The sequence below is a fragment of the Etheostoma spectabile genome, chromosome 9 (assembly GCF_008692095.1).
Source record: "Etheostoma spectabile isolate EspeVRDwgs_2016 chromosome 9, UIUC_Espe_1.0, whole genome shotgun sequence".
Taxonomy (NCBI): Eukaryota; Metazoa; Chordata; class Actinopteri; order Perciformes; family Percidae; genus Etheostoma; species Etheostoma spectabile.
The window spans coordinates 16,729,082-16,754,513 of NC_045741.1; the positions used below are offsets into that span (position 1 = coordinate 16,729,082).

The 25,432-nt window shown below is 40.8% G+C and overlaps 2 protein-coding genes across 2 annotated transcripts in view; both read left to right on the top strand.

Moving 5' to 3' along the window:
- The first annotated feature begins 690 nt into the window (after positions 1-690).
- Positions 691-19,221, top strand: kif14 (kinesin family member 14). Its single transcript, XM_032525723.1, is given in 30 exon segments — positions 691-1,730; positions 2,384-2,638; positions 2,864-2,951; positions 3,123-3,221; positions 3,417-3,469; positions 3,579-3,609; positions 4,133-4,240; positions 4,395-4,511; positions 4,696-4,814; positions 5,111-5,283; positions 6,421-6,568; positions 7,080-7,143; positions 7,341-7,525; positions 7,969-8,071; positions 8,253-8,410; positions 8,505-8,652; positions 8,844-8,990; positions 9,648-9,780; positions 10,471-10,564; positions 10,721-10,862; positions 11,232-11,338; positions 13,110-13,210; positions 13,533-13,763; positions 14,107-14,294; positions 14,773-14,925; positions 15,854-15,976; positions 16,141-16,215; positions 17,398-17,548; positions 17,991-18,304; positions 18,307-19,221. Coding segments are annotated over 30 exon segments (4,881 nt in total). The 3' UTR covers positions 18,340-19,221.
- A 494-nt stretch (positions 19,222-19,715) lies between these two features.
- The window catches only part of LOC116695462 (adhesion G-protein coupled receptor D2), a 109,446-nt gene continuing 103,729 nt past the window's right edge, over positions 19,716-25,432 (top strand). The window contains exons 1-5 of the mRNA XM_032525733.1: positions 19,716-19,995; positions 20,107-20,143; positions 21,073-21,097; positions 22,002-22,226; positions 22,517-23,155. Coding sequence (XP_032381624.1) covers positions 20,108-20,143; positions 21,073-21,097; positions 22,002-22,226; positions 22,517-23,155 — 925 coding nt within the window. The 5' untranslated portion in view covers positions 19,716-19,995; position 20,107. The remainder of the gene's footprint in view (positions 19,996-20,106; positions 20,144-21,072; positions 21,098-22,001; positions 22,227-22,516; positions 23,156-25,432) is intronic.

The window sequence follows — 25,432 nt, forward strand, 5'->3', positions numbered from 1 at the left end:
TTGACAGCAGATTTTGAAATACATTTTCAACTGGGGCAAAGCCTAATGTTAAGACTGGGGAAAAGTGCCTTTGAGCAAGCCATCCTACCTCAGTCTTATTTCTGTGTTCCCAAGACTCATTTAGTAGAAAAGTTCATTCTAGACAAAATATCCTTTTTTGGAGCTATTTCAACTATCTCTTTCTATGCATATAGTTTGAGATGTTTTTTGTTTAAACGATGGAGAGTGCGTCACTTCTATAACGGCAGAGTGCTAATTTTAGAGAGGAAAACATGAGTAGCACAATTTTCCACTGGGACACAACCGCTCAACTGGCTATTATAATCTTGATTATGCTACCACCCAGCGTCAGTCTCGGGTACCCACATGTCATGTCCATGATGTGACGTAGAGAGTTCCAAAAATTCAGCCAATCAGCTGTCATTGACGGAAACGATTTGAAATTGAAGCGGGCGAAGACGGAAGCGAGGGGACAATAACAAAGAGGGAGCTCTGTTGCCTGAACAGTACTTGGTTTTTATTCAAATGGATTTATATTCACGTTTAATCAACACATTGAGCTGTACTTGCGTCCGTCTTACATATTTTTCAAGCCGTCTATTGTGGGGTGGCTAGAGCAACCAGAGTGAAGTTGCCGTTAGCTAACTTTAGCAAACGTGAACCGGTGAGCTCATTTTTTTGTCGACTGCCATGTCGTTATTTAGTGTACAAGCGAGGAAGCATACGACTTATTATGACCATCTAATATCAACGTCATCATCCAGGACACCGGGCAGAGAGCGCCTGGCAGAGAGAAAAGCGACGGACACATCGGTGGGCATAACATCCGGAGACTCTACGTGTGAAATCAGCAGGTCATCTGATAGAAGCCGAAACAGGACGTATGTCATCCCTGCGCTGTCAAAAAGCGGCAGCGGGCAGCAGACCCCTTACCGTAGCCGACTCACTCTGCAGAGGAGGTCAAGGAGGAAGACTGGGTCTGAAAAGGCGGAGAAAACGATGGTGGAAAGCAGCCTGAATACCACACCAGCTCCGGAGAAGAGACTGACCCTGCAGCGCAGGACCAGGACTCCGTCAATGGATAAAAGCGCACATTGGCAGCGTAAAGTTAGCGGCCCTGGCATGCAGCCAACGCCGAAAATCCTCAGTGAACCAAATGGCAGAGCAGCCGGTTTATTCCGAGCTAGGAGTTTAAGAGACACTACCTGTAAGAGCAAAGGAGAAGAAACTGCTGTTCCTGTGGAAACACATGGAAGACTGGCGCACAGCAAAACGCCCTCTTTTATTTCCACAAGTAGGCAGCTAGAGGACCAGGCCCAAACCCCTACCAAAAAGACCCCGTTTGAGAAAATCGCCGCCAAGAGAGACGTGTTCGAGAGACTGGCAGGGAAAGACGCTCCTAAACCAGTGGCAGTGAAATCTGCAAGTCTAGAAAGGGCCAAATCCCGAGCACAGGAAGCGGAAGACCCGAAACCTGTCCCAGGTCCTCGGGTCAACAAGGCGTACACAGGTGTGCACAAGCCAAACGCCGCGTTGCAGGTGAGAAAGACATCCACCTCAGTTCACAAGGTCGACGTGACCCAGGCCAGGACATCCATCCCTACTCCTGCTCAAGCCCCGACCGAGCAGCTCCTGTCCCGTCCCAGCGAGGCTCTGAAGCAGCACGATTCATTTAAGATGGAAAACAGTGCTGTGACTGTTGCAGTCCGTGTACGCCCTTTCAATGCCAGGTTTGTAATGCAGCGTTTGTCTAAATTGACAGATGAAGTGTGCAGGGGTAGATTGTATCCGTCAATCTGGGACTCCAAAGGTTAATAAGCTTTCTGCCAAATACAACTCATAATGATTTAATCAGGCTTTGGGTGACTGAACCATTCTTCCATGTGGATGCAAGGAGTGGAATAAATAGAGTGTATTCTGGGCATACATAGACAATGCCTTTTTGATTATTTCTCTAAAGCTAAGGCCGTTGACTAATGAAACACATTTAATGGAGTATAGCAATGTATTGGTTTTACATGTTTTAAGCATTCTTGACATGAAACGGAGAACAAGTATGTGAGTTGAGCTGAAACAATTTTCCAGCTTCTCAGTTGTTAAGATTTGCTGCTTGGTTTGGGATCTTTAGGTTTGGAAGTGTTGGTCGGACAAAACAGGCAATCTGATATGGTCACCTTGGGCTTGAGAAAATTGTTATGGCCATTTTCACTAATAAAAGAATCGTTAGTTGCAGCCTTACACCACCTAGTTGGACCTCCAAACTACTAACAATACACATGTTAAGGTTATGGAGGTGCTTAGATTTACAATATGGAAAAATAGTCTTTGTGGTAGAAAAACAAATTAATTTCTGGAATAATTCCTGTTCTGCTCTGGGTTATAGGGAGAAGGCAGAGCAGGCATTGCAGGTCATCTTCATGAATGGTCAGGAGACTGCTGTCCAGCATCCGGACACCAAACAGCGGCACTCCTTCAACTATGACTTCTCCTTCTGCTCGGTGGATGAGGGCCACCCCACCTTTGCCAGCCAGCAGACGGTGTACGAGACACTGGCACAACCTCTGCTGCTGAGGGCCTTCGAAGGATTCAACACCTGCCTGTTTGCTTACGGCCAAACAGGCTCTGGGAAGTCATACACGTAAGTAATAATAATAATAATAATAATAATAATTTTGGATTTCAGATTTTTACAGTCAACATTACATCACTAAAAATTTTCCCATGTGCTCTCTTGATTTCTCTTGGAAAAAATCACACAGTGTAAAGTGTGTACATTGGGATGTGTTTTTTTTTTTTTTTTTTTTTTTTTTTTAAATTGTAATAAGTCAACCGTCAATTAGACTTTGAAATCCTTGTTGTTTAGGATGATGGGCTTTGGAGAGGAGGAAGGGGTAATTCCACGATTTTGTCAGGAGCTTTTTTCTCGATTGGCATCCATGGAAAATGAAGAGGTAAAAATATAAATCTTTAAATTATTTACTGTATGCCTGTTTAAATGCTTTTTAACTTATAATATACACTAAGCCAAATGATAAAAGATTTGAATGTGTTGTTTACATGAAGTATAACATGGATTTTTTTTTTCTGTTTGCATAACTGACCGATGGGTTGTTGGGTTTCAGGTCAACTGTCATGTAGAGATGAGCTATTTTGAAGTGTACAATGAGAAGATCCATGACTTGCTGGTGACCAGAGATGAGCCAAACCAAAAGAGGATGCCAGTAAGTGATTTGCAACTACTGGCGGCTACATTTTCAGATAAACCAGCTACTTAAGATAGCATGGACCTGTGTTTAGATGCACTGTTGCCCATAATGCTTAATGCCTTAGGCATGCAACTTTGTATGGTCATTGGTAAAAATGAATAACTTAAAAATCTACAGTCAAGATAAAGCCCTGCTGATTTATGTTTCCAGCTTAGGGTGAGGGAACATCCTGTTCATGGTCCCTATGTTGCGGAACTCACTGCGTAAGAAACCTTTTCATTTTGTTTGCCATATTTCTGTTCAATAAATGCCAAAACAACAGTCTTGAATGGTGGGATTTTCAGAATTGCTTACTTTGTTATTTTTCCACAGGAATATTGTGAGCTCTTACAGTGACATTCAGGTAGGTTGAAACAGCTATTTTCTTCTTTTAGATCCTTGGCCTTTAGCTGATGCTCTTAAGAACTGCTTTAAGTGAAAGAGCTAATCAAGGTTCACTGTCCGGTAGACTAGGCCACAGTCAAATACAGACATCAATGACTATTAATGCCTTGGAAGTGCAGTGCAGGAACAACATGGGGGGTGCCGAGCCCCGAGCATCACAAATAAATCTAAAGTCTAGTATAGATAACAATTCTGATGATAACCGCGAGAGATTTCACCCTAAAGGCTTTGACACACCAACCCGATTATCAGTCTGGCTAGGTCAATGACTCGAGTCTGTTCGGTGTGTCCGTACCGTCGTCAGTCGGAGGAGCCGTCGGCATTCATTCACTGCTGTGGTGTTTTCCGAAGCCATTTTTTGACCACGGGGAGAAGGGAGCCGACTGATCAGTCCGACTGCATTATCTGCTGTCGGTCGGCCGTTGGGTTGGTGTGTCAGAGCCTAAAGAGATTCATTCATAATTCCTGGTGTCCTTCTTTAGGGTTGGCTAAAGCTGGGCAACAAGCAGAGAGCCACAGCAGCCACAGGAATGAATGACAAGAGCTCCAGATCTCACTCCGTCTTTACCCTGGTTATGACCCAGACTCAGGTATGGCCTCTCAACTTTACTTGATGTCACACATGACACAAAATGAAAGTTGACTTATAAATTCTTAAATATTTATAAAATTGTACTGTGTAATTAATTTTGGACATACCGTGTTTTTAGGTTAATTAGTTTATTTGTGTGCACTTGTGTACAGACTGAGTTTGTGGAGGGCGAGGAACATGAGCATAGTATCACCAGCAAGATCAACCTGGTGGACCTGGCAGGCAGCGAACGCTCAAACTCTGCCCAGACAAGTGGAGACCGACTCAAGGCACGCACGCACACACAGACACACACTGTTAACCAAACTCAACTCAAAAAACTAACTTGTCCTAGTTTGGTTGTATTCAGGCCCATTTGCTTATTATTTGGTTCTTGATTTACCTCTTTTTAAATTGTCGTAAAACAGCCTGAACTTTAAAACAAGAAATGCCAATTTGACTGTGTCATTATAGGAGGGAGCGAGCATCAACAAATCCCTGCTCACCCTGGGAAAGGTCATCTTTGCCTTGTCGGAACAGGCACTGACCAGAAAAAAGGTCTTTATACCGTACAGAGACTCTGTCTTGACATGGTGAGAGATCAGAATGCTTGTACACATGTAGCTGTTGTAGAACACTTTGGTCCCCACTTCCACGGAGAATATACCAAAGTGCTGTGTTATAGGCCTAAATGTACTGTACATCTGCATAGATTTCTATGAATAAGCAATACTTATGAAATAAAATGGAATATATTCACTGAAACTAATACTAATTTATATATGGAATGCTTTTTTAAAAACATTTTCTCCAACTATAATAGTTTATCAGATCTCATTTCCAATTAAGAAGGGTGGTCTTGACCAAATCCCATTGTTCTCTCCCGCAGGCTGTTGAAAGAGAGCCTCGGTGGTAATTCCAAGACGGCCATGATCGCCACACTTAGCCCAGCCGGCAGCAATGTGGAAGAAAGCCTAAGCACTCTGCGCTATGCCCAGCAGGCCCGCACCATCATTAACGTGGCAAAAGTCAATGAGGACACCAGTGCCAAGCTCATCAGAGGTCAGGCACTCAAAAGATCCACATTCTAAAATCTCTGTGGGACTTTGGCCTCCATCTATTTCTACACATATTTTAAACCCGTTTATATACAGCAGCCGGTTTATCTACATAGTAGTACATTGTTTTATCATTGAATTTATGCAAACCTGTCTTTACATGTCTTAATCTCTCCAGTTGTCTGTAGCTGGGTTTTTACTGATATTGGCACATACACTTACCCTGCACTTACTGTTGCCCGCTGTGAGGTGGATGTGGCCAAGATGACTCCTTGGCCACCATTGACTATAAAGAAAACAAAAAATTCTTGTGTGTGAACTGTGGCGAATGTGAAGCAAGACCAACAAAACCCCTTCCTACCTTGATTTACCTATTTTTGATTTAAATATGTATATATTTTTTTACTGCGCTATACAGCAGTACATTGTTTTTCTTTATGAACTTGAAGATCTACAATGCTAACAGAACCTCACAGTACAAAATTATGTTTTAAAGCAACAGAGGATATATTTTTTTCTGTCCACATGCTTCTTCTTCATCTTCTTTGTTTCCATCTCACTGTCTCTGTCTGTATGTTTCTTTTTCGTCATATGTGAATGTCTGTCTAGCTGTGTCCTTCGCTCTCCTTCTTTCACACAAACCCTTCTATCTGCCCATCAATCCATCACCAGCTTATGTACTACCAGTTCAACTAAGGCCTGCCCCTAACCTTGCCTCCAGGCCATGTTTATGCACTGCCAGCCACACATGGTGGCTATCTGCCTTGCAAATATTATTTTTCATAAGATGATTGTGCTGCTGTTTGATGTTATTAGCACTAAGGGGAGCTCTTGCTGTGGATTTGTCTTGCATCACCTGTCAGAGTGTGAAATGTAAAGCTAATATGACTCAACCGTTACAAATCAGGTCAATGTTGCTTAGTAAATTATCTTCAATAAGTGTCATTGTTTGGCCGTTCACTGACAAAATCTGAACATTTCTGTAGCCTGAAGTTAGGGCTTAGAACACACTTTCAAGACTTGTAACTCCCTGGAATTTCAACCTGTTAAGTATTCATTTAAGGGTATATTTGCTCTTAACTGCTTTTTATATATTTTAATTTTACGCAAACATTTTGGATAAACTTTGTGCGGTTTTCAGAGTTGAAGGCGGAGGTTGAGAAGCTCCGAGCAGCCCAGACGAGCTCCCAGGGCATCGAACCTGAGAGGGTCCGGCTGTTTCAGCAGGAGATCTCCAGCCTGAGGAACAAACTCTGTCAGCAAGAAAGAGAAATGGTTGAGGCTAACCGGTCAGTATTACTATAATAATCATAATTATAACTTTTTTTTTACTTAATTTATCTGACACAACAGACCCAGATATTAGGAGTCTCCTTTTTGACGTGGGCAAAGTAAAAGCTGTAGCAGAGTTCCCAGTTTTAGATAACCCTAGTAGCAAAGTAATTGTCATATTTTTTTGTCATGTATTATATGTGCAGATATTTACATGTGTTTGCATGTATTTGCTATGTTTTCATACCTATGTTTTTTTTGTTGTACATATTTTTTTTCCTTGCACATACTTTTTCATATATTTTATTAATCAACCTTTTAAAATCTGAAAATGGAATGATAACCTAAATTGATACTAAATGGATTAAAATGGATACTCAAGATAAACAACTATTTTGCAAGGTTGATGTTTTCTGTTTTATAAACTTTAGTCCATGAGAAGGTTTATAAGTGATTTGAGTAGGGGATACATGTGCAAGGATCATGGCAGAATTTGGTTTTTGGTTTTTATCTTCTTGTTTTTGTCAGGGCATGGAGAGAGAAACTGGAGCAAGCTGAAATCCGCAAACGTGAAGAAACCAAAGAGTTGCAGGTAATGTTTTTTGAATATGATCATTTTGACTGTGTCAAGGCTTTTATCCACTCTGTCCAAGAGACAGGAGACTAATCCCTTCACCACGCTGACCCTAAAATGTTAAAGTAACCAACCCTGAAGCAAACTGTAATCCATTTTCTGTGTTCACCCACTTATAACAATGTGTGAAAGAATAAAACTTTCTTTGTTTTCAGAAAGCAGGTGTGACATTCAAAGTGGACAATCGTCTTCCTAACCTGGTGAATCTGAACGAGGATCCTCAGCTGTCTGAGATGCTTCTCTACATGATCAAAGAGGGACAAACCACAGTGGGCAAGCTCAAGTCTGAGTCTCGGCACGATATTCAGCTGACAGGAGCCCTCATCGCCGACCAACATTGGTAAAACAAATCACCGGAGGGCTTTGGAAATTCTAGTGGCAGGACTGATTGATTTTTATATATACATGTTAAATAGTATGTGGTCTGTTTGCAGTTTTGTATGTGTGTTTATTTGACAGAAGTTCCCCATTGCAATGAGATATTGTTTTAATTTTGAACAGTGAGTTTGGCATTTAGTTTATTAATCATAATTCAGTGTTGCCTTTAGGATTTTGTTTAGCAGTGGGGGCTGTCCAAACAAGAAATTTTGGCATGGCGGGATGCCACTACAAAGTCAAAATAGGGGAAACATTGCGTGATTATTGAAGAACAGAATAGGTTTTGCTTTTCTTATTTATCTATTACCATCTTTTTAATCTAGCGATTATCTAGTTGTTGTTTATTTAGCTACAGCAGGCATTTAAGATAACAAAATATGTATTTCCTTCTTTGGTTGTTTTTAGTGTCATAACCAACATTCAGGACACTATCAGCATCACTCCAACAGAAAACGCCAAGACTTTTGTCAATGGAAACCTCATCTCTGAATCCACTGTCCTCCACCACGTAAGTAGAAAAGTTTAGCTTTAAATCATGGAGTAAGTTTATAGTAAGAATTGTGCAATGGCTTTCTTTGTGCTTAGTTGTCATTTGTTATAAATTAAATTCATAAGCTAAATTAAACACGACCTGTTTATCAGTTTTGTTAATTCATTTAACTCTTCTGATCTCTGTTTATGGTTACCAGGGCGACCGGGTGATTCTTGGTGGAGACCACTACTTTCGCTTCAACCATCCAGCAGAGGTGCAGTCTGGGAAGCGGGTGTCATGTTGGACAGGTGCAGGCGATGGCCACAAAGACTTTGAATTTGCCAAAAATGAGCTACTAGCTGCTCAAAGAGCTCAGTGAGTGCAAAAGACCACAATATCATTATACCAGCCATCCAGGTCACACACCAAAATCAGAACTTGTCTTAAGCCATCTGTGTGTGTGTCCCAGGCTGGAGGCAGAAATTGAAGAAGCCCATTTGAAGGCAAAAGAGGAGATGATGCAGGGAATCCAGATGGCAAAAGAGGTTGCCCAAAAAGAGCTATCTGACCAGAAGGCGCTTTATGAGGACAGGATTCGAGCCCTGGAGAGAGAGCTGGTACACAAAACTTCCAATTCTTGTTTTTTAATGGTTTTAGAAAAGTATATCTTCCTAAAATCTTTTGTGCTGTTTTGCATTATTACAGAACCATCAAACAGTTCTTGTCATGTATAATGTTTAATGTATCCTTACACCCTGTCAATTTGTGCAACTGATACTTCCTAATACCAAAAATATAATGTATATAGGACGAGGAGACTGAGCGAAAGCGTCAACAGGAGTTGAACCAGCAGAGGGTTGCCAGCCAGATGGCAAAGCTGAAAATGGCCAAGCAGGAGCTAGAGCAGGAGGTGGACACCCACAAGAAACGAGTCCGCCTACACATGGAGGCCCAGGTCAGGACCCAGAACAACGCCTGGGAATTTTCAATTTCCTTTTCACTTTAATGAAGTTCACTATTTTAGGTTCCTGGAAAGTTTGTTTGTGCTGTACAATTTTTGTTTTGTCAATTTCTTTTTAGATTACTCACACACACACACACACAGTTGTCTACTCTGCGTTATCCCACTGTCAATGTTTATTAACCTTTTTTTTTGTTATAGTTAAACATGAACATTTTTACAGCTCTCATTTATTGCCCTCACAGTGATAGCTAATCTCCCTTTTAACCTGGAAAACACTGAACATTCAGACAACGTGGTCTACAGTCAGGGATGTTACAGAGGAGTGAGTGGCGGAGCTGCAGTTTCTTAGACAAGAGTATGACATCTTTCAAACTGATCTTATTGCATTTTTCATTTTCTTAATCTTCAGAAGTCGGTCTATTGGAAATCTGGATTATTTCTGTGTAAATTACATCATGCTCTTCATTTGCTCATTCCTATGATTTCTGATCTAAAATGAGCTTGAGAAGTTATATGCTGACACTGGGTTTTATGTTTAACTGATGTGCCATTTGGAATGTGTTTTCATGTTGCGGTGGAGCTTGGCTTTGGGCATACCGTCTTGGCATGGTGGTTTTTAATAGTGTACATTACCATGATTCATTCCAGGCGATGGAGGAACACGGTGTGTGTCAAGCGAAGATTGTTGACGCACTGGAGGCGGAGAAGAGAAAGATCGGCAAAGAGCTTGAGGAAATACAGAAGAAAAGAGCCTTAAGGGAAAATCACACTCCCCGAAATGGTTAGAGCTTTCAAGTGACTCCTGAGCACATATTACTGTGGATTTTCACCAACTGCGGAATGGCTGTGGATCAGCTCTGCTACGTAGAGCTTAGCAAACAAACCTCAGTACATGTGCGCCTGCTTTACCACTGATCCAACCGGGCCATGAGTATTTTATTTTGAAAATTAACTGGACGTTTTATTTTGTTTCTGTGCTCGAATTCCTGTCCAGCACAATCTGCCTTGGGCTGAATTGTTGCGGAGCTCTCCGGCAAAAATAGAAGCTCTGTGTATCTGCTCCGGAGGGCAAAATACACACATTGACTTTTAATGGAAACCTATTGACCCCGCCGCCATTCCAGAGCAGATCCGCAGCCGTTCCTCAGTTGGTGGAAATTGCAGGTTAGAGTCATGATCCACAATTGCAATTCACACCCTATAAGTGGAGTTTCACATGTATTGTCTATTTACAATATGTGAAGTGTCTTTTGAATAATGTGCTTGAAAATCCAAAGTTACAGTTAAGTCAAAGTAGTATTACTGTTGGTACTTTATTGGATAACCTAATCTTACTGTATTTAAATTGGGTTAATCCTCTCCATCAATTGCTACCAAATCAGCCTTAAAGAAAGGCAATCAAAGCCAGATGCTCTTTGACTCAGGGCTGTTGGTTGTGGTGAAGTTCATGTGTTACATTTCTGCATTTCAGTCTCTCCACAGTGGGATGCCTTGAAGTTGTCTCTGATGATTGAGGAAGCTAATAAGATCAGTGCTAAACTGAAGAAACACACAGTCTTCAGCAGGTATGCAAATTCAAGATCTGGCCACAGTTTACATATGATTTGATTTATTAGAGAGGTGACAACCCCCATCAAGAACCAATAAACCTGTTGAGGTGTCAAGCAGGTATCATCTTCATTAACATGAGCTACAAATCATTTTACTCCACTCTGTTGTAGGCATGAAAGCGCCGAAGATGAGAAACTTCAGCAGGGTGGTCTGCTACAGGTGCGGGTTCAAAACAAAAAGCTGGGGATCTCTACTTTCTGGAGCCTGGACAAGTTCCAAAACAACATAGCTGCCATGAGGGAACTCGATCAGGTCTGCCTTAAATCAGTTCTCATAATGATGAATAATCTGACTCATGATTAAGCTAATAAACAAACAAGTGCCAGCAAAATGCGTGAAAATCCATTGGAAGGGTGTGCATGCTTGCTCTAATAAGTTGATGTATGATGTCTGTTGAGTGAGGAATGTCCAACCAGCCAGCCAGTCTGTTCCTCATTCTGCATACTAGAGTGTGACATCAGCTCAAGTGCAATTGCCAATATCCCAGGCGTTTGACCTTATTTACAGTCCAGAATGGGTTGTTTTATGCCTGACAGTGGATGCTACCTCACTTTGCTGGGCTTTTCTCATTAAGTTGAGTAAATGAGACTGGGCATGTCAGCAATAGTTTACTCTCCGCAGGGGGATTCCACCTCTAAAGATGACGATGTGTTTTATGACCCTGATGATGAGTGGGAGCAAGATATATCGGCCTCCTCTGCTTCCACCACCTCCTTCTCACGCCGAAGGTAATTATCCGACTCCTCCTCTCACCTCCTATCCCTCAATCCCTTCTTACAACACCTTACCTGTACATTTACATTAGAATTTGCAGACTTAATTGGTATTCATATCTAATTACTATGAAATAGGTAATGAAATAAGTAATTAAGCAAGTGTTCAAAGCACATGGGAGGGAGAATACAGGACTGTCGCTCTGCAAGTGTCCACCGTACTGTTGTTTACCATGGCTTGGATAGACTTAATACTTTCGCCTTAAAGTGTGTGGATCTTAAACCCGCAGCCCTCATGCTCAACTGAACTCACCTCCACTTGCACTCTTTTAATGTGAACAATGTGTCAGAGAAATGGATGTACTGTATACGGAAAGTCAAACAGTATGTGAATGGAACACGGAAAATCATTTCTGTCCAGCTGTTTGGAGGATTTTGGTTATTTTCGCAAAGTCCTCCTAGTTTCCACCAATGTGATTTACAACCTGGCACATAATTTTGACATTCAACACATCCTTCTTTCTCTTATGAAAAGTTGATGTGAAGTTGCTGCTCACAGTATAGTTCCTTTTTTATTATGTTTCCTCTGTTTATTAATTTCATTTCCATGAAGGCTAGGCCAACGGGTGTAAAAAAGGAAAAGAGCACTACGGGTACCCGTGTTTCAAAGTCTACATCTCTCTCTCTTACGCACTTAATGCTAACCTACCACCATTTTCCCCTCACATTGTTATTCTTTTCATGTTTATGGTGTTCCTGGTGGTGCCTGAACTACCAGCAGACCCAGCTAAATGATACATGGCACAGGCTGCAAGTTTCTTCAGCCATTCTCCCTCTGACTCCGTTAAACCCAAGCCTTATGGCCACAGTCATAGCTGTTTACTGACCTTCCCTCCAGGCGGTTCATAATAATGACAATGTTGCTGAACTCATTGCGTTAAACATGCATGCTTGTAAAATAATCTGAGAATACACTAAAATCTAGGACTGGGACGATATGCTTTTGATCCAATTCTTTCACAATCCATGGTTTCCATTAATTGTGATTCTATAACTATTTGATTAGTAAATAGTTTTGCGATTATTTTTTTTTCCTCCTCCTATAACAAAACCAAAAGTTGAATAATAACTTCTGGGGACAATAAATCATGAGACATTTCTAAGAACTAAGTGTTTTCTAAAAAGAATGCCTATTGCATGTCATTTAGTCTGACAGTTGTTTCATTTGTAAAGAACATGTATTTTTTGCTGGAAACATACAACACCTATTGGCAATGTTATTGCCAATAGGGATTGACATATTTAATTCTTTTTAAGGCTGATACCAATTTTTAGTAATTAATGCAACCGATCACCAATATTTGGAATTGGTATGCATTTTTTTTTTTTCCAAGACTCGATTTTCGATTCAAAAAACTATTCTCAATTAAAACGATTCACAGTATGTAAATGTAGTAATTTTTTCCATACATGCCATTACAAAACTGCATTTTTTATTTTTTTTTTAATATTCATTGATTTGGGGAATTCTATGTATCGAGTTTGACTCTGTAGCACTTGAATTGTAATACAAAAGTAATTTTTTTTTCTTTTCTTAAATCATAAAAGAAAATCACAATGCAAACAATTTTTGGTTCCCAGCCCTACTACATTCAGTCAAAGTACACTGGAGCACTGAGTCATTCTGAATGAGAGCGTCACCATGCCTACGTGATTCATAAAAGGGAATCTATAGAATGTTGGCAGGGTACTCACAGGGTTTTGCTTCTGGTTTGTTTGACATCAGGAGCAGAAGCTTGTTGAAAAGCAGAAGAATCTCAGGGCGTCTCTACGAGATCCGGGTCCATCCCATTCAGAGTCTCCACAGCAGCTCCTCACAGTCTGCTGGTAAGGAACTGAACAAAAATGACTTGAAATGTTTTCAACTTTCTGATTGACATATTTTCAATAACCATTGTCATATCAAACTTAATTTTTCAAAGAAGTGTTTTAAATATTTAAAAGTTGAAGGGCAGAATAGTTTTATCTGCACAAAAAAAATGTTGCAATGAATAAGTGTTTCTGCTGCTGTTCTATAAAGACTGGGTGCTACACTTGGTTTTGTGACAAATGCATTTTTACTACGACAGTGTTGCAATAATGAGGTCTAGTGAGGTCATGTCTCATAGTCAGGCACACCCCTCACACAACTCCTCACTGTCTGTCCCAGGCTTGATGGGTGTGGCCAGACCGCCATCCACCCATTCGACCAGCTCCGACTCTGCTATGCCTGGGATCTGCAAGGAGCTGATTGGCCAGTCTGTTGCGCGTCTGCGTGGTTGTACTGGGACAGAAGAGAGCATGGCAGACAGGTTGGTTTCTGATCTGCACCTGATGTATTTGGCTGTCCAAACCATATCTGACCTATACGACAGCCTGGATGACGACAGCCAGGAGAACGGTGAGATTCGATTGTTTTTGAAGAGGAGCAAGCTAATGACAATCCAAATAAATAAACAAGCTGATGCTTTTGTTTTAATATTCAATTAGTTAGTAGTCAATGTTGATCGATAACTCCAGGTAGGGTAATGGCTGTCCATATTATTTTTCTATGTAAATTGTCGGACAAAGCATAGAAAAAATGTTCATGATTTTGATGCCAAGTCTTCCAGTAATTAAAATTGAAAACACTTAAATCTTTAAAAGAAACTGATTTGCTGACCGTTCTAAAAGGCTCAGGATTACCTTCTTACTCTCTCTGATTTGCTGTGATCAAACTGCTACTATGGCTTGTTCTCCTGCAGTCTTTGTGTGTAACTTGGTGGCCCAGACTCAACTGGTCACGGCCACCACGGCCATAGAGAGTGCAGTGCTTGTTACCATGCAGTGGTTTGCCAGCGTTAAACCCTTCTCCGGCGCACGCTACACCATCGCTGAGGAACTCAAGGGCCAAGTCAAGAAGATGGGAGGATTCGTTCAACTACTCATTCAGGTAAAGCAAAAACATCACACTGCAATAAAGGCCATTCAGTGACATTAACTATGTGCTTTTGCAGTGTACAAATTAGTTGAAAAGAGTGTAGTTTGGACAGGGGCCAGCTAATCAAAAGGCAGAACATTAATTGACGTATCTCATCTCTGAGCTGTCTGAGCTCTGTCTACGGAAATGGAAAGCGGAGGAAATTCTCAACCTTGAGCCCCAAACACAACATGAATATATGGAAAATAAACCAGATTTTTTTGTTTTGTTTTCTTTCTTTTTTTTTTACCAGCCTCAGCCCCTTAACACACAATTTTCCTCTCTCCCTCATGATTTTTTACATTCTGTAGCATTTTCATTCATTTACTGACCCCTAAGACTATGCTGGCCATTTTGTTGGCTTGCTTGCTTGCATTGATTTACTGTAAAATCCATTTTAATTCAAAGTGTTTGTCTGTTTGTTTGTTTGTACTGACTAAATGTTGTCCAGGGTTGTGAATCTGAGATCACATCAATGGTGACGGAGGCACGGAGGAAGAGCAGTCAGTGCCTGGATGCAGCGTTGCTTGCACTTGGCCATCTGGCGGCGGTGACAGGCATGCCGCTGAATGCTATGGAGCGGGGTGCCCAGGCCGCAGGCAAGGTAACGCCACCATTAATACTGTAGCAGCTACTATCTCTGTCAAAGCTCTGGAGTCCACTGTAATCAAGCCCCGACTCTACAATACTTGAGAATGGAATATTAGCTTTGTGGATCTGGGGGGGTAATTATTGAGGCGAATACAGCATGGTTGATTTATTGATGTGCAAATGCAGTGGTATCTCATTATGTTGTGTAAACGCCTGGTAAGGAAATGTTAGGATTTTTCAGTCTTTTGACGGTGCACAGCATTTAGTGCATGTGGGGGAGGTAAAGGAAATTATAAAATTTTGTTACATTGTATTCTGATGTGTTCAACACAGTGCTTAGCATATAAATGAAAGAGGAAAAAAAAATCCAATTTAAAAAGACTTTGTGAGAAACAAAAATGTCAAAATGTGTGGGGAAAGGACTTTCAGATAAACTGAATAATTGGCCAGAACAAGATATGTAGGCTTATATTAGATTATTGCAGATGTGTATGTACGATGAGTAATTTTGAAGTTGAAATGCCAAACTATGTTTAAGGTAATTAAGAAACCATGTCCCCATAATATAGTTTGTTGACCAGAGAACACTATCAAGTTTGTTACACTGTAACATGTACAGCTTTGTCATCATTCTTTAAAAAAAAAAAAAAAAACTATGTATGTATGTATGTGTATATATATCTATCAAGATTGTTTGTATTGTGTTAAAAGAAAATATTGTTGGCTGAGAATTATTGGCTATATGGCTATTAGATTATTTTATTTTAACTCTCAATATCAGTATGTGCCTCGAATGTCCAACATCAGGTGGGCTATACTTCTCATACTCTATAAACCATCAGGGATATCTTGTTGTGTTTATTGCATTTTGTAGCTTTTGTTAACTGACTGGGAAAGTGATATCAAAAATATGATGTAATTATATGATTACATCTTTTCAGCAATCAGTTGTCATGTGTCTGCTGAGAGGGACGGATAAGGGCGTTGGCTCTCTCTTAGAGGAAAGTCTCACCATCGCCAGTGAAATGCTGAGAGAGGCTCAGCTGGCCTACCCCAGGAACCCAGTAAGATCTCACTACCTGGCTATGTCATTAGTTGCAGGGATTTTGTTTTTTGTTTTAAATGATCCCATCACTAGATTTTGTGATGATAATGTCCTTTCTGTAAAGATGTAGGTAAATGTTCCTAACTTAAGGTCACATCATCGATAATCCATCTCTGATTACAGGTCCTGCAGAACCTAAAATCCAAGACGCTTGACTTAGCCCGTGCTCTACAGAACTACATACATTGCCATATCAGGGTAAGTTTCAGTCGCACAATTAACTACAAACTAGGAGTTAGAGTATGAATCTGCAAAATCAATTCACATATGGACTACAATGTTGTAGTGTGACATTCTTTTTGATGCAGGGTTTACTAGGTAGTCATACTTTAGAGAAATAAAAGGATTTTTAGTTGTAATTTTTTAATTTAAACCTAGATCAAAATGATGAACTTTAGCATTACAAATGGTCCAAATTTAAGTAAAATGATCAATGGCTATCAGCTATCTGCAGCTTCATCACAAAAATGACTGTTATTTGTTTGGCTAAACTGTGGCTAAAAGATAAAATACATGCTCAGAAAAGCTTCCCTGGATATGTACAGGTTAAAAACAAACTTCCATCCTGACACAGGCTTGAATGTTACAGATTAATACCCCCACACACAGCAGCCTTGTTAAAAATGCCACTCAGCCTTTATTGCTCCTGTAAAGCTCAATGCTCTGTAGGCTTATCTCTCTGCAGTTGCCCCTTGACGATCGTTCAGGTAATGAATGTGTTGAATGAAGTGGCATCAGTCACGGCTAACGGGCTTGTTTGCCGTTATCTTAGCCATACAAACTAGTAGTTTTCTTTTGTTAAAACCATTCATTGACACACATAGGTGCAGGTGCATTTTGCCACCCACAATGTTATTGTAGTCAAAAAAACCTGAGTTACTGCCTGAGGCAACTACTTTCACAGTGCTTTTTGTGCAAGGCATTTAACATAGGACTGCACTGGACTGTACATGATCGTGGATGTAAACGCATCTGTAAATTTTATAGTTTGAAGCTCTTCAGAAAAGGGCAATAAGTGATTTAAATGTTGGTACAGTATATTGGTTATTCTATTTAAGCAAAATGCAGCGACAAAAACTACCTAAACCTGGAGTAAATGGGAAAGCCATCAACATTTTCTACTGTAATGTCAACTGGGAAAGAGGCGTGCGTGCGTGCGTGCGTGTGCGTGCGTGTGTGTGCGTGCGTGCGCGTCGCTCAGTTGTTAACAATTGTGTAAGTGTATTTTTAATCAACTGTATAATGTCCAATGGTATGCTCTTGTATTTAGTGTGTTTTCTCAATGTAATTTTTGGTTTTGTTCCATTAAGTACTGTTTTGAGTTATGAGTATTTGCTCTGTCTTGTATTCATTATTTGGGTGTGTTCATGTTTCAAACAGGAGAGGGAGACTGACCCAGATGAGAGGGAGGAGGTGGAGGAAGAGGCCTCAGCTTCCCATTTGCAGAGACTGAGGGCTACAGTGACCAAGCTGTTTCAGCTGAACCAGGCCGTCAGACAGCTGCATTCCTGTCTGTCTACCGCCCTGCGAGGTGAGGCGTCCGATATACACACAGTATACACACAGCCTGGATGTTTTAAGCTTTAACTCTTATCCAGTGTAACATTGTACAGCCAAAAGCACTAAAAGAAACAGTATGTCAAGAGTCAAAGCCAATTGCTTTTTGTCCTTTACTGTTTAAAATTCACAAAAATAAACAGCTGGATATTTTTAGACAATGTTTGCCAGTGCAGTCAGTATGTATGTATAATGACATGCTGTGACAGCTGTGTTTTATAAATGCTTTGCCTGTGTCTCACCCAATCCACGCAGTATAAATAATGTAGTTTTGGTGGTTTGTTAACTGGCAGAGTGGCTGGCAGTATGGGCATATTAAACATGAGCAGGATGAACAAAACCACCTGCCCGCCGCGATAGAGCAGATTTTTGTTGTAGGTGTCACTATGCCTATTTGATGGTCGTCCTCCTTCCAGGAAAAGACAGAGATTCTAACCACAGCAGCAGCAGAGAGCTGATCTCCTCGTCTGCCAAGGCTGTTGGTGAGCAGATCACTGGTCTTTCCAAGGAGGGAGCACTGACGCCGTCCCTACAACTTCCCCTTCTTCAGAGTGTGATGGCTACAAGAGACGAGCTCCACTCCGCCCTGCAGTCTCTGTCCTCCTTCTGGAACCAACAGGGGGAAGGAGGGAGCAGAAGTTTTGCCGCTTCAGATAAGAGCACAGAAGAGGAAATCTTGAGTAAAAAGACTCACAGTGCTGTTAGAAATCGAGTCGTGAGTAAGATTGTTTACTCTCTCCCGCCCGGTGTGTCGACCAAAGGTAGCTTACACTGGGTATGATTTATGCTGTGTTTTATTATGTGATGTGCTCACATTATGTACGATTTTACTGTAAAATATAAAATGCTGATACAGAGAAAACTTCTGTTGGTAACACCAAATGGGTCATAGGCATTTTTTGTATGCTCCGGTGTCACGCGCCAGGCATCACAGGCAACAATCACTGCAGACTTATCCAAGTTGCTAAAAGATAATTTATATTCACATACAGCCAACTCTGCTTTCTAAATATGAGCAATATCTGGATTTTTACAAGGCCTATTTTTTTCAATTACAAAGAAAATAATAAATGTGCGAAAAATGATGTGTCCATGAGTGGATGCTTTTAAACTACATCAATAATTCCAGTCATCGTGTCACTACTTATACGGTGTGAAAAGCACTGCTGTCAAGATGTGCTGTACGTTCTTCCTTAGGCTACTTAGAGCTTTAAAGTATTGGGGCAAAGACTACGATTCGAGAATGTGTAGAGTTTAACCACATGACAGAGTGACTGTCATTCACGATGGATGAACAGAACAGAAATTGGCTGTAAGCAGAACGCTCACTTATGCAACCAGGCCTTTCCAGCAGCATTGAGGCAGTAGCTCAGGCAGTGTTTTGTTAAAAAAATAAATAAAATAAAAATACTTTCTCTACACTGTGCTGTATATTTTGTTCTCCCATTTCCTCTTATGTTGTAGAACATGCGCTGCAGCTATTTGCACTCAGAGACTTGTGTACTGTGTTTTTTCTTAATACATGTACTTTAACAAAGCAGTATTGTACGTCCTTTTTAGTCTTTTGTATCACTTGATAAAAGTTGAATGTATCTACAGCATCTTGTACTTATGCAATAAATTCACTTGGCTGAATTTGACAAAGACCCAAATCTTTCATATTGCATTTTTTCATATTGCAGATTTTTTCTGTTAGTTTATTGGCACTGCATTAGCAATTGTAAGTGGGAAATATTAAACATATAGGCCTTAATTGGGTAACCTTGAAGTGAATTGGATAATGACAGTATAACAACAGTCCACAGATGTACACATACTTATTGGTCTTCATAATACATTTTGTCCTTAGAGTTCACACCCGGTAATATATTATTTGTCTGTCTCTGTTGTATGAAACCTAAAAAATGTCATCTACATTCATCTCCCTGTGTTCATTTATAGTAAGATAAATTGTGAGGTAATGGTGAAAGACTTTTTGAGCTTCATGAGCACCTAGTTAGTACATTAGGCTGCAACCATTAACAAGATCGATTAATTCACATTCATGTGTGTATTAACTCATTGTAGAGGCCTCTAGCTTAACCAAGACCCCCAGGAACCCGCACAAGGGCCACTGTGGGTCCTTGAACCCTACTTTTGGTAACCCTGTGCTCTGCTCGCTGTAGGTTACACCCACTCCTCGCTGCAGCTTTCTCTGCATCCTCCCTTCATGCTCTGGACTCAGTTACCGCCAGGGTTCCTTTGGTACTCTAGTGACGGACTGGTAGATCCCTGTGGCGAAGAAACAACTCTTTGATCAACTTTACACTTAGTGGAATTAAACACAAAAAACGTCGCTTTTGTGGTTGAATGCTGCGTTCACAAACACGACGCGACTGGAGTGAGAAAACGCGCAAAAAAGTTTCAAGACGAGTAATTCAGGTATAAGGAGAAATCCATTCGTTCTGCTTGTTTATGCCTGACCCATATAGGAAAGCACTGTACGATGGAAGTCCGTTCCATTCTCAGCTAATAGATGTTTGTTCTTTTCAGGATGCACTTGTTATTGTTCCCAAAAATAGGCCTGCTGGTAAGTAGCTTCTTGGTCTTTACGTTTTCATTCCTTTAGTAGGCTACCATATTTTAGACCAATGCATGTCGACTTTTTAGCAAGCAAAGTTGTGTAAAATCCCAATTGTTGACTACTTTCTCTGACAGAATTAAGCACAAAACGCAATAAGCCTCACCGTGTGGAATGGTTATTTTCTAAACAGTCCTTGCAAATTGTGAAGATGTAAATAAGAGCCATAATAGTCTTATACTATGGATTCATTTTGTTCATGTCGATGGGTGTTTTTTTCTCTTTGTATTTATATTTTTGGATGTTTAAATGTATATGCTTACTCAACGTTGTGCGTACGCTGTATTTTATTCATCAATGTTCCTGTTTAGGCTACTAGGCCTATGTTAACCAGAAAACGTTTTGGGGCGAGTTTAGAAAAATTGGCTCTGAAGTCAATTAAAATCATCTGCCAGTCAGGGCGGTCAACGTCCTCATTGTGTTCTAAATTACTGCGCGCAAGAAAATGGCACATATTATCTTTAATGCTGCAGTGTCGCTCACTATAATGAATCTTGTAAACTTCATACAAACATTTACAAATTAAACATCTGAACAGCCTGTGTTTTTTTCCTTCAATATTGTTGCATATACAGTATATATATATATATATATATATATATATATATATATATATATATATATATATATATATATATATATATATATGTGTGTGTGTATGTATATGTACAGTGTATATATATATACACACACACACACACACACACACACACACACACACACACACACACACACACACACACACACAGTGTGTGTGCTAAGGAAACGCACGTTGTTTAGCCTACGTTAATTAAGACACCTGTTGTGCATAGTGCCTTACTATAACAATATATATTTTTTTGCTTCATACCATCAGTAATCTTATACTTATGTTTCAGGTTTGTTTCCACAGCTATATATCAGGTGAGTCATTTTCTATTTTTCTTTCTTTCTTTTTTTTTTCTTTCTTTTCTTTCTTTCATTTAAGGTGTTAGTACCAAGTAGCAACAAGTAGCTAACCTAGCTAGCCCCACGTTGGTCCTGCAACGGCCTGGGTTCGGATCCGACCTGCTGTCCATTGCGTGTTGTCCCCCATCTCTCTCTTCCCCCCCTTTGTGTCCACTGTCACTTGATGATACAGTGAAAAGAATAAAATAAAATATATAAATTTTAAAAATTAAAAAAAAAGCTAGTCTGCCTGGCCTAGCATGTAACCCCCTTAGCCAGCGTGTGACAGGTGGCCATGTTCAACAGCATGTCACTTGTCTGTCATAAGTAAATAGAAAAGAATGGGATATTTACATCATAGCTGATGCATGTATGCTCATTTCTTTGCTCATAAAAAAGTGGAAATCAGATCTGTGTTTGTGGTGGGCGGACCCCTTCGAGGTGATACCCTAATGTTTTAAACCTTTTGAGTTTTGATACTTTTTGCAAAATATTCCATTAGTTTTCAGTGTCACACTGACTCGCCCCACAACATTGTATGAAGTGCACATTAATTCCCATTTTATTTTGAAGATTTACTGAATAATCAATTCAAATTTGCTGTAGATTTGGATGGAAATTAGACTTTAGTGTTTGATACCATTAGTCAAGTTATTTTAACAGGGGTGCTGCTTTACCACTTTAACCTACATGCCAGTAGGCTACATTGGTTATATCATGGACCCCTAGTCAGATATGATCTGAACAGAATACAAATGTCCTTGGGATTTCAGAGTCAAATCAAAACACTATCAGCCATTTCAGCCAGATTTTTCATCAATGCTGTCTGGGAAGGAGAGGGGGGGTCACTCTACTAATGCTTCTAATCTTCTTTGATCAGCCTTTACACTGGAAACTACAACACTGACATATGATGAGTCCTACTATGAGTATGTGCCTGATCGCCGGCAGTGGAATGAGGCAGAGAAAGTGTGTAACCAGCGCTCTGGGGCCTTAGCCACTGTCTCCAACCTAGTGGAGAAGCAAGAGCTAACCAGCTTTTTAACATCTTTAAACATCACTCAGCCTGTGTGGATTGCCAGGAATGTCAGGACACCTCTGACAAGTAGGTCACGTATGCTGTCTTTATATTCACATGTCTTTATTTTTAAATAGTGTGCTCATTGTTTTCAAGGCACCTTTCCACCTACTCACTGACTTAACGAAAGGGTAATTGAATATGAAATGGGACTGACAATGCTGCCATAACAAAACTCTTACCCAAAGTGAATACATGTTTAAACTTCCATAATGTGTAATTTTATGATTAGGTTCTATCTTTTCTGAGAGCTGTGGCAGGATTTTGTCCTTCATAGTAGTGCCTCTTTCTTCTGTCTGTGTGCGGTGAAACCAAAGGTTCCTCCAAGACCCTTATTCTGGAGTTCACCGGTCGCTCGGACAGAAAGCATGCCCTTCTCCTGCACAAGTTCCCCTCCATGGACTCTGTGACTGTTTGCACCCGTCTGCGCTTTGATCCAAATTGCTTCGGAATTTCCACCATCTTTTCTTACGCCATCCAGTCATACATTAATGAGTTCCAGCTCCGCGTGAATCTGATCCAGGGCAAACGTGTGGAGCTTGCTCTGCTGGTCCATGGCGTTCATGGACTTTACCAAGAAGCCTTTGACCACGACGACTCCTGGCATTCGGTTTGCATATCTTGGAACCAGAATGGTGGACGCTGGGCACTATTTACTGACGGCCTTGTGGTCTCTAGAGGTGAAGGCCTAGGTTCTAACAGCATTGGCCCTGAGGGCCGTTTCATCATTGGACAGGAGCAGGACACCTTTGGGGGTTCATTTAAGAAGGATGAGTCATTCTCAGGGAGCATCACAGAGCTGCACATATGGGACCGGGTACTGAACAGCAGCGAAATCTACACCATGGAAAAGGAGTGTTCACCAATTTCCTCGGGGCTGGTGTTCAAGTGGAGTGGAGCAGCCATGAAAATAGAGTCCTCCCTTATGAAGCTATGGAGAGACATCCCATGTCAAGGTACATTTGTTTTGGATGGATGCAGCATGAGGACAGGAAGAAGCTGAATGTTCAATCCAGATTTAATCTAAAATCAAAAGCTTATTTAATCAGAAAGTAGAGAGAAATACAAAAATATTTTAAACCATAAAATACAGAAGAGACTCATCAATCTGCAAGGTCCATTGTTTAGCATTACTTCAAATGTTGTTTAGATAGTTTGGCACAACGGCCGGGTGGGGTTGCTATGCAGAAATAACAATCACATAGAGACCATTTGAAAATCATTTCGGACTACACACTTTTCAGTAACATGCCAAGATTTGAGCTGGCCTGATGTGGTAAACCCCACCCATCTGGCTTTCCAAGCAGGGTAAAACAAATGCTGTGAAATTAATTGCAGATAGAACTAGACCCGAATCTGCTCTAACTCTTTTTCATCATCCTCGACACCCGCACTCCTCATCTCTTTTATTAGCCCCCAATCATGACATTTAAATAGATGTTGGTCTTAAATACTTGGAATTGCATGCTTTAAGTACTTCTCTTAAATAGTGAGCTCACTAAAACATTTTTCAACTAATCTGATTGAAATAGCAACAGTTAAATAGTTACAGTGAAGTGCACACTAAGATAAAAGTAGGTCACAAAACCAAAAATGTCCTGATCTATAGCTACAATTCCTCAGTGTTCTAAAAGACCTTTCACATTCACACATTTCATTAATAAATATATTTGCTAACCTCACCTTCAAATTCATGTTGAAGCTTCTCTTAAGCACATACTCTGGCAGTTTCCAATGGAATTAATAGAAAGCAGTGGCTGCTTTGTAAATTCAGAGGTAGTACTGGTCAACACAACCCTAGTTATTGTGCATTGTGAAGCTGTATTATGTAGGAGTACATAAACATAATTTTAGGGCTCGGTATTGGCAGATACTCCATATTAAATGACTCGATTTAGGATCAGCAAAAAGCTTGATCAGGCTATCCCCAATCCTTTTTGAATTTGTTGCATGCTTAAGCAAACATGCGTACACGCAGTAAACAAACACACACACACACACACACACACACACACACACACACACACACACACACACACACACACACACTCAAAAACCACCCACTTCCTTTCCAGCATGCACTACTGGAAGTTGAATGAGATAGAAGAAAAGAGGAAATCTCTGTCTCTTTTGCTCTCCCTTGTTCTCCCCCTCCAATGAATGGTGGAAATGGTGACCAAGTTACAATTGGCAAACTCTAGGGCTCCTAATGGTTCTTGTAAATGTTTTGTGAATCACGTCACTCTGAATCCCACCCTTCAAAACAAACTTCTCTCATTCTGACATCATGCTCCCCAATGAGCAATGAGAGTCCACAACACTAACTCTACCTCCTGGAACTTAACAGCAGAAAGGACAGAGCACTTGCACTCCTTTAGTCATTTTCAGTTACAGTGTAGGAATGTATTTATTTTAACTCTTACCGTTTAATAATCAACTTACAGACAGAGTCGGGGTATGTGTACACTAGCTGTTGAAGGACTGACTGTTGCAGTCCGGGCATGTTAACCAACCATAGTACCTGGTGTCCTCTCAGCCTTATGCTTACAACCACACTAAGATTGTTATCTAAAAATAACACATTTATTTTGTCTGTGACAGATCATTCCATGACAATGACCATGATTGTTTTATAACTTTAACCAAGTGTTAATCCTAGTCTTGCATTGCCAGACGTGTCTCCACAGTACTACAAACTGTATTGGTGACACTGTGCAGCTCTGGTGGAGGCCAACCCTCACCTGAAACGAGTCTGACTTACTGCCGAGTACCCGGACACAGCTCTCGCTTTGGTCATGCAGAGACTGGATGGCCCTGAGATAGGACCCCTCACCCGATACTCCCCCAGCACCTCCAGTACAGTATCTCCCGGTGGACCCGGCCAACACCTTCTCTAGATCCACAAAACACATGTAGACCAGTTGGGCATACTCCCAGGCTCGCTTCAGGATCCTCGTGAGACTGAAGATCTGATCCGTTGTACCATGACCAGGACAGAATACGCGTTGTTCCTCTTCAACCCAAGGTTCGACTATCGGCCAAACCCACTATTCCAGCACCATGGAGTAGACTTTACCAGGGAGGCTGAGCAGTGTGATACCCCTGTAATTGGCACACCCCTTTTTGAAGAGGGAAACCACCACCACGGTCTGCCACTCCTTAGGTTCTGACCCAGACTTCCACGCAATGTTAAAGAGGCGTGTCAACCAAGACAGCCCCTCCACACCCAGAGC